The sequence below is a fragment of the Heptranchias perlo genome, chromosome 36 (genome assembly GCF_035084215.1).
Source record: "Heptranchias perlo isolate sHepPer1 chromosome 36, sHepPer1.hap1, whole genome shotgun sequence".
In the NCBI taxonomy this organism is placed as follows: Eukaryota; Metazoa; Chordata; class Chondrichthyes; order Hexanchiformes; family Hexanchidae; genus Heptranchias; species Heptranchias perlo.
Genome location: NC_090360.1, coordinates 906,802 through 916,334, shown reverse-complemented (window position 1 = coordinate 916,334; position 9,533 = coordinate 906,802). Strand labels below are relative to the sequence as shown.

At 53.4% G+C, this 9,533-nt stretch overlaps 1 protein-coding gene across 1 annotated transcript in view; it reads right to left on the bottom strand.

Annotated features, from left to right (window-relative positions):
• The window catches only part of LOC137303997 (wings apart-like protein homolog), a 133,298-nt gene that overhangs the window by 10,172 nt on the left and 113,593 nt on the right, over positions 1–9,533 (bottom strand). The window contains exons 15-18 of the mRNA XM_067972385.1: positions 7,363–7,524; positions 5,911–6,115; positions 2,094–2,182; positions 1,405–1,500 (exon numbers count right to left, since the gene is read on the bottom strand). Coding sequence (XP_067828486.1) covers positions 1,405–1,500; positions 2,094–2,182; positions 5,911–6,115; positions 7,363–7,524 — 552 coding nt within the window. The remainder of the gene's footprint in view (positions 1–1,404; positions 1,501–2,093; positions 2,183–5,910; positions 6,116–7,362; positions 7,525–9,533) is intronic.

Here is a 9,533-nt window from a genome sequence, read left to right as displayed (position 1 = left end):
TCATTAAATGTCTATAGTTCTGGCTGCTGGAAATGAAGCCCCCGTTCTATTCAATATCCAGCCTTTGTTGGGATGCATTAGTTTCAATAAAATGATTTTCAAATAAAATATCTCTGAAGATGCTAGTTTTAGAATCATATTGTGTTTGTTTTTGACTTCTTTCTTGGACCAACTGGTCATAACGTGGGAACAAGGTAAACCACCTCAAAAGATAAATAGATTCCCCTCAATCTTCATCGAAAGTGTTTCTGGCAGAGCTCCCACTGTCAGCAGTAACTCTCCGCTGCTCTCTGCACCAATGGTGCCACTTGCTCCAGTGGCTCCTTCGTTAATGGCTTCAAATCTACACAAAGTTTTCTGCCAGGACTAAGAAAAAACTTGCAGCAACGGAGATAGCAGCAGATTCAGCTCGCTGACCGTCTCTCCCCACCCCCCCCCCACAGCTCGCTGACCGGCCCGCCTCCCCTCCCCCTCCCCACGGCTCGCTGACCGTCCCGCCTCCCCCTCCCCACGGCTCGCTGACCGTCCCGCCTCCCCCTCCCCACGGCTCGCTGACCGACCCGCCTCCCCCTCCCCACGGCTCGCTGACCGACCCGCCTCCCCCTCCCCACGGCTCGCTGACCGACCCGCCTCCCCCTCCCCACGGCTCGCTGACCGACCCGCCTCCCCCTCCCCACGGCTCGCTGACCGACCCGCCTCCCCGTCCCCACGGCTCGCTGACCGTGCCTCCCCCTCCCCACGGCTCGCTGACCGTGCCTCCCCCTCCCCACGGCTCGCTGACCGTGCCTCCCCCTCCCCACGGCTCGCTGACCGTGCCTCCCCCTCCCCACGGCTCGCTGACCGTGCCTCCCCCTCCCCACGGCTCGCTGACCGTGCCTCCCCCTCCCCACGGCTCGCTGACCGTGCCTCCCCCTCCCCACGGCTCGCTGACCGTGCCTCCCCCTCCCCACGGCTCGCTGACCGTCTCTCCCCCCACCCCACGGCTCGCTGACCGCCTCTCCTCCTCCCCCCCACAGCTCGCTGACCATCTCACCAATACATTCAACAAAATATTGTCCTGATGGACAGTAATGTTCAAGCTATCTTCAGTTACCATTGTCCGGCAGGGAGATTTTCCTGGTGAGAAAGCTGATCAGAAAAGTTCATAGGATTTAAAATCAATTCCATTGATACACGGGAATGTGTGTCGTGATTCTACTGATGTGCAGCTAAGAATTTCTGTTGTGAGGCGTGAGGAGCGAGAGGCAAAGCCAGTCAAGGCAAGACTGGTGTTACAGTGATGTGAAATGAAACTGAATGTTTGCCAGGCGGAAGAGCTTTACACCAGAACATGGCACTGGTTGCCCACCAACACTGAAATGGACATCTTCAACTGGTCATAATTTGGACAACTGTCACACTTACCGTAAGATTCATGAAATTCAAGAACTTCTGCAACATCTCAGTCATAATAGAGAAGTCTCCTTCAGGTAAAAGCTCCCTCACAGTCGTGACATTCAACTAAAAGAAAAGAAAACCCATTAAGATTGTGGACAATGTTGCAGATTACCAGTATAATCGGCATTACTGGATCAACGGGCAACTCAGGAGATGACAATTTAGGGATAATTACAAAGAACACTGCTTTACTCACTCCTCATACACCCAGCTTCCAAACACCAACAATGTTACAATTAACCTCAGCTTCTCATGGACTAGAATGAGGGGGGAAAACACAGCCGGGGTTCAGACTCTTGCTGGAAAGAGCATGTGTTGGCATCAGGCTGTGAACAAATACTCTGTTGACACACTCAGTCCAGGCCAAAAAAATGGTAATTGAAGCAGGAGTCAACACCATGGAATCAGAGTCAGTGCCCACAGGAGCACAAATCTAATCATAGACCCCTGCCCCCAAATAAAGATGCTGACTCCGTGTGCTCTGCTAGAACCGTGACAAGGCAGCTCATCTGTCTGGAGTCCCGATTCAAAAATAAATTTTTAAAAATTAAAACAAATAAAAACCAAACAGGTGTCGAATAAAAACCATCTCCAACATTGCAGGAAGACTGATTACATTTATTGACTCTTTAACATCAGACTCTGATGTTACTCACCGGACTCTCTTGGCAGAGGCAGCCCAGAAGCAGTGCAGTATACGAGGCCACGATACAGTCCTCCATGTGCTTTCCAGCATGCTGCAGGGCTGGAAGAGAAGGTACAAATTATACTGACACCTTTCGACAACAGTGCACTGTGCAGGTGGGGGCGGCGAGCGTGAGGCGGGGCCGGGGGGGGGGGGGGGCGAGCGTGAGGCGGGGCCGGGGGGGTGGGGGGGCGAGCGTGAGGCGGGGCCGGGGGGGTGGGGGGGGCGAGCGTGAGGCGGGGCCGGGGGGGTGGGGGGGCGAGCGTGAGGCGGGGCCGGGGGGGTGGGGGGGCGAGCGTGAGGCGGGGCCGGGGGGGGGGGGGGGCGAGCGTGAGGCGGGGCCGGGGGGGGGGGGGGGGGCGAGCGTGAGGCGGGGGTGGGGCGAGCGTGAGGCGGGGCCGGGGGGGGGGGGCGAGCGTGAGGCGGGGCCGGGGGGGGGGGGGGCGAGCGTGAGGCGGGGCCGGGGGGGGGGGGGGCGAGCGTGAGGCGGGGCCGGGGGGGGGGGGGGCGAGCGTGAGGCGGGGCCGGGGGGGGGGGGGCGAGCGTGAGGCGGGGCCGGGGGGGGTGGGGGCGAGCGTGAGGCGGGGCCGGGGGGGGGTGGGGGCGAGCGTGAGGCGGGGCCGGGGGGGGGGGGGGGCGAGCGTGAGGCGGGGCCGGGGGGGGGGGGGGGGGGCGAGCGTGAGGCGGGGCCGGGGGGGGCCGAGGGGGGGGGGGCGAGCGTGAGGCGGGGCCGGGGGGGTGGGGCGAGCGTGAGGCGGGGCCGGGGGGGTGGGGCGAGCGTGAGGCGGGGCCGGGGGGGGGTGGGGCGAGCGTGAGGCGGGGCCGGGGGGGGGTGGGGCGAGCGTGAGGCGGGGCCGGGGGGGGTGGGGGCGAGCGTGAGGCGGGGCCGGGGGGGGGTGGGGGCGAGCGTGAGGCGGGGCCGGGGGGGGGTGGGGCGAGCGTGAGGCGGGGCCGGGGGGGGGTGGGGCGAGCGTGAGGCGGGGCCGGGGCGAGCGTGAGGCGGGGCCGGGGGGGGGGGTGGGGCGAGCGTGAGGCGGGGCCGGGGGGGGGGGGGGGGCGAGCGTGAGGCGGGGCCGGGGGGGGGGGGGCGAGCGTGAGGCGGGGCCGGGGGGGGGGGGGGCGAGCGTGAGGCGGGGCCGGGGGGGGGGGGGGCGAGCGTGAGGCGGGGCCGGGGGGGGGGGGGCGAGCGTGAGGCGGGGCCGGGGGGGGGGGGGGGGCGAGCGTGAGGCGGGGCCGGGGGGGGGGGGGGGGGGCGAGCGTGAGGCGGGGCCGGGGGGGGGGGCGAGCGTGAGGCGGGGCCGGGGGGGGGGGCGAGCGTGAGGCGGGGCCGGGGGGGGGGGGGGGCGAGCGTGAGGCGGGGCCGGGGGGGGGGGGGCGAGCGTGAGGCGGGGCCGGGGGGGGGGGGCGAGCGTGAGGCGGGGCCGGGGGGGGTGGGGCGAGCGTGAGGCGGGGCCGGGGGGGGTGGGGCGAGCGTGAGGCGGGGCCGGGGGGGGGGGGCGAGCGTGAGGCGGGGCCGGGGGGGGTGGGGCGAGCGTGAGGCGGGGCCGGGGGTGGGGCGGGGGGGCAGGTCTCAGTTCCAAATGACAAAAGGCATCTTTAAAGTTATTGGACACTCTGAACGGTCCCACGGTTTCGCACTCAGTGTAATTTCTGTCGTTTCCCTGATTTGAACATTTGGGCTTTGAAGGTTAGCTGCTGTTTTTACTTTCTCAGGCAGCCATCACAGTGTCGGTCAGTAAAATAGAGACTGATGAATCTCATTTAATGCTCTGTTTTCTGACTGCGCTGTGGAACAATTAAAATAAATCTCGGCCACTTGCCCTCACCCAGAATTGCAATCGGTTCCCTCCAGCACTTAAATACCTAAAACGGATTGAGTTTTGGGAATGTCTGTCTTGAGGGTGAAACAGCAAATTGGAAAATTTCAGCAGACTGACTGATTTTTGGGCCCCGTGACTAATTTTTTATTAAAATTGTTCATTACATCAAAGACAACAAATTTATGATGCAGAAATGGCATCTCGGGCTCGAGTCAGATCGAACAGAACAAAATACCAGCTATGGGCAAGTGCATATTTTAGTGGCAGACAGATGCACATTTATTTATTGAACTAAATCTCTGTAGGACTATTGTTACAGGCAGCACTGTCCATTAGAGAAACCTATAAATACACAGGAAGTAAACTGCCTGCCAATCTCATTAGAAAGAAAATGCTGAACAGACAGTTTGAATGGGAGGAGAAATCAGGTAAACGACTGTCTTTTCTTGCTGCTCCTTAATCTATTCGTCCAGTAAGGCGGTCAGTGGAGAGGAGGGCAGTCAGCAGCGAGGGTGGAGTCCTCCTCTCTATGTTAAGAATGAAAAGGGCAGTAATGCAGCCTGCAGTTATACTAAACCACGGGCTCCCACAACTGCTGATTAATCCTGCAGCAGGTGTAGATTCCAGCAGTGGACCACCAGATATGACCAGAATTTCTTTTGTAGATTTTTCAGCAGCAAATGTAAATAGATGCACAAGATTTGTGAGGTTAATGCACCTGAAAAACGAACAGTTGCTCCTCTTGTATGCTCTGAATTTCCAGTCACATTTGCTTCTTGAACAGATCTGTCAATCTGTTTAATTTCTCCATTTTGCTTCATTTTTGTCCTGGGAGAGAGTTTGTTTTTGGCGAGTTCTCCTTCTGCTCCACAACAGCCTTCTTTTTACCTGGTCTTGTCACACACCAGTTTCCCCAATCAGCCACGAGTGGAACAGGGAACCATGACTGGGCAGGTATCGAATCTCCTTCCATGCATACCCGTGGCTTTAAGTTGGCAAAGCTCAGGCTGATCTTTCCTTCACTAGTCCAGAGCAATCCAGTTGATCACACACTCATCACAACTCAGCTGAGGTCAGCTAACTGGGCCTTCTGATCAGCTGAGGTCAGCTAACTGGGCCCACTGCCTTTATCAATGGAACCGGTGGGGGAGTAGCCAGGAACGGACATCAGTCAGCGGCCGAGATGGGTTGGGCAGACTTGGTCTGATAGACCGTAGTCAGCTTCTACCCAAAACAGGGGCAGAGAACGTAAGGCAAGACAAAAATAAAACTTGAAGGGGCCGTAGCAGAAGGTCTTGAAACTGGTCAAAAACAAGTGACAAATGTGAATTTTTTTGTGCAGCTGACATGGATTTGCTACTAACAAACTAAGTTTATGGCCTCATTCTGGGCTGTGTCTTTATGGAGCAGAGTAGAGGAATGATCACTCAACTGTGGGATGTTGGCCAATATCAGACTTGCACATGGAGGCTAGACAAACAAGGAAGAACTTTGATAGTTTAGAGACCACATCTTAAATTGTTCAGTTTGAGAAAACCCAAAAACCCAACTCATTCTTTTGTCAAGTGCATCTCTCAACACAGACTAACAAAGCCCCCACTCCAGGCTACAGGAGTCAAGCAACATCCTTCCCCACAATAAATGTGGATGGAATAGTCGATGATATCTGCCAATCAGCGAGGCAATGCACAGCGACTGTAGGGCTGCAAGGCAGGTAACCATGATCATTTAATAAACCCAACACTTGAATGGACTTTGCACAAGGAACTAGAAGGTCATCAACTGTGTCATTCACTACAAGCCTTAAGAGTAAAGATGTTATGGGAACCTAAGTGAGTGAGCACAAGGCTCTAATCCAAGCGATGAGTAATAGCTGCCAAATATTTGATGGGAGAAAAGAAGAGTGATTAGAGAAACTCCAGTTTGTTTGAAGTTCTGACATTATTTGCTGAAATGTTTCTTTTGTACCTTTATTCAGGTCAATTTCTTCATCCTCCTCCTCCTTCTTTTCATTCTCATTTTTGGTGCAATTTTCGGACTGCACCCATTCCAGTGACCCAGCGGTCTCCTGCCACTGGCCACTCTGGTCCTGAGGTGGTACAGGTGTGTCTTTAATGAAGTCATCAGTCTCTGTCTCGGCGAGCCGGGCTGCTCGCTCCCGCTGAAGGAACAGCTGGCAGAAAAAAAAACAAAATTCTTCCATAAAACCAAATGTAAACATAGATAAAGATCTGAGAAAGAAATTAAGATCTGTCAGAATCACATTACAAGTATATAACATACCAACAGCAATCAAACACACACAGATACCAATTTGGGGAAATTTGGTTCATTTCAGAGCAACAGTTTGAGTCTCTGCACAAAAATGCACCAAATATTTTGACCTCATTTTTCAAAGTGTTGAAATCAAATCAATGAAAGTGAGTTGAAATAAATCGTGACACGCCGCCCCACCCGGGTATCTCCATTGATATTTGCCTGGGAAGGAGGTGCAGAAGGCATCCAATATCCCTGCCTGTAGTTCCGCAGGGAATCCTAAAATACTGGGCCATGAGGGCTTGCAAAGCAGTGTCCTCGGCTACATCTCCACAAGGAGGTTAACTGAAGAGTTTCAATGTACTCAGATAAATATGGGAGAAGTGAGTGGGAGTGCGAAAATCGAGCCACTGCTCTATTGGATGAGTTTAACCTCGGGCCTGTTAATCCCCAGCCCGCACGTGGAACGTGTCTCGAGCACACACCTGGGGCCAGTACATATCCAACTTTTCGGATTCTTATGAGGGTACGCTCTTCACTGCCTGCATATTTAATATCACCGAGAAATCCAGGCACCTCAATCAAACAAAGTTAGACATGCCTAGCCAGAATGGAACTAAACTAGCCTATAGCGTCTCAAAGACCATCAACACAGGGCCACTTGGACTGCGGGAGACTAAAGCCTGTGAAACAAGTGGTGCACTGCAAATTCACCGGCTTCAGGAGAGATTCTTGGCCCCAGCCGGAGTCTCGCACGAAGAGGCTCTACTTTGAAACAATATGGACTTTGAAATGATCAGAAGAAATGTAACTAAGGCTTGAAATATGAACTTGCTCCTCTCTAGCTCCAGAGATGGAGATGCTCTCCCACCAGCTCAGGCAATCAACTAATGAGTCGGTAACCCCACCAAATCCATCTCCTGGAATTTGCTAACCATAGTTCATGATCTGCATTAACCAAGGGACAGCACTTGCACCTTCCTGCCAGGGAAGGCAAGGCACCTTGCTTTAGAAACACTACCGCCAAGGTACTCTCTGCTCAGGAGCAATGCTTCTAGTTTCATTATAAACAATCAATCACAGTCACATTGGACTGGAGGTCTGCAAGACCCCAAGACTTTATGAAATGGGTTACTTATCTCAAATTCTTTATATAATACTCACCTGCACCAAGGCCTCGATAGAACCAACCTGTCCTTCCACCCTCAAGCTGTCATTTCCATCCACAGCACAGAACGAGTCAAAGGAGCAGGGTGTCTCCATGTCAACAAGACAATGCCTATTTCGCGCACTGTGCTCCACGAGGTTAATCAGCAAACCCAGACCCTGCAGGAGACAAACAAACAGTCAGTTCACCTTCAATATCCAATCACACACATCACTCAGTTTCCAGTCTGACAGCTAAGATTATGGTTCCAGTTAAGACAGGAGAGGCAGCACTGGATCTAACTGGAGGTGAGGGGGTGCTGAGTAATGGAAGTGCAGCACCTCTGTCAATTCAGGCCCAAACTTCCTGTTTGATCCTCATTGTTTTTCAGTAGCTTACAGGCACTGAGCTAATAATTTTGTTCAGGTGAAAGGTCAGCAGCCTGAAAGGTTGGTTCTCTCTCTCATATATATATAATATATATATATATATATATATATATATAAAAAACAGATACTGGCTGAGTATTTCCAGCATTTTCTGCATCTGCAGTATTTTGCTATTGAGCTAATTAATCCCGGGAAATGGGGATCAGGGATCGGGCGGGAAAACGGAGCTAAGATCAGCCGTGATCTTATTGAATGGTGGAGCAGGCTCGAGGGGCCGAACCTCCTGCTCCTGTTTCTTATGTTCTTATTTTGTTGTGTTTAATGTATTCCCCCAGTAAAGGACATTTTTGGGCTTATAACAAAGAAATGGAATGAAAACCATTAGTTAAAAAGTTAGAAAGTTTCAGATTTGACTGAAGGAAACCCTCCTCCTATTTTCTATAAATTAATTTTTAATGCACAAATCCCCGTACAACGTGAGATATATAAAAAAAACTTGTTCAATTTTTAAAGGCCAACTGTTCAATCTGTGTTAGGTCAGAGGAGAGGGATTGGGAAGGAGTCGTGTAACTGGAGATATGAGCAAGATCCGTGTGTATAATCTCAGATTATTCAATACCGGCATTCCCTCCACATAAGGCAGCATACCCGTGATCACAGGGGAATCACTGACGGGAACCGTCCCTTACAGTTATCAGACATTGAAACAGTGAGATGGGGCCTCGGTTTAAGAGGTGAGTTATCCCAATGTCCGCAAATGGGCTGCCGCATTTTCCCTACATTACAACAGTGACAACACTTCAAAAGTGGCTGAGAGGCACTTTAGAACATCCTGAGGTTGTGAAAGGCGCTATATAAATGCAAGTTTGTTCTTTTTCTTTCTCTGTCTCCACACACTGCGGCTCTGCACCATGTCTTTGGCACTTTAACCAGCAGGAGGCAGCGGACTCCCAACAGTAATGAAACATCTAAATAGAGTAGCTCGACCAATGACTGACCTGAGACAAGAGTTTAATGAGTGGGGTAAAAAAGCTTAAACTACAAGAAACTATTCGGGTCAAACAGCTCAGCCATCAATGTGCTTAGAGGCCATTTCTTTAACGTTGTTCTCGGGATGTGGGCGACACTGGCAAGGCCCCATTTATTGCATATGCCTAGCTGCCCTGAGGTGGGCGTGGGCCTTCTGCTTGAACCGGTGCAGTCCATGTGTGCGATGCCGCTCCACAGTGGAGTTAGGGAAGGAATTCCAAGTTGGTGACCCAACTACAATGAAGGAACAGTAACAATCGCCAATTCAAATCCCACCTATAGACAAAGAATGAAAAGCCACACTTTCTGGCTACCCTTCGTCAACTGCAACTGAGACTCCGATTCAGGGGTGTGCTGGAACTGCCAGCCCAGCACAAACCAAAGTGAAGCCATGGCCCGGCAATGAGTCCTGTGCAGAGTCTGAGCCATGGCCCGGCAAGGAGTCCTGTGCAGAGTCTGAGCCATGGCCCGGCAAGGAGTCCTGTGCAGAGTCTGAGCCATGGCCCGGCAATGAGTCCTGTGCAGAGTCTGAGCCATGGCCCGGCAATGAGTCCTGTGCAGAGTCTGAGCCATGGCCCGGCAATGAGTCCTGTGCAGAGTCTGAGCCATGGCCCGGCAATGAGTCCTGTGCAGAGTCTGAGCCATGCTGCACAATCCCAAAAATTGTAAGGAAGAAGTCAGCAAAGAGTTGGAGGCTGGAAAGGAGCTGTGGCTCTGAATAAAAACATTAAACCCAGGAGCAATCAGCTGCCAGCACAGTGTAGACACAT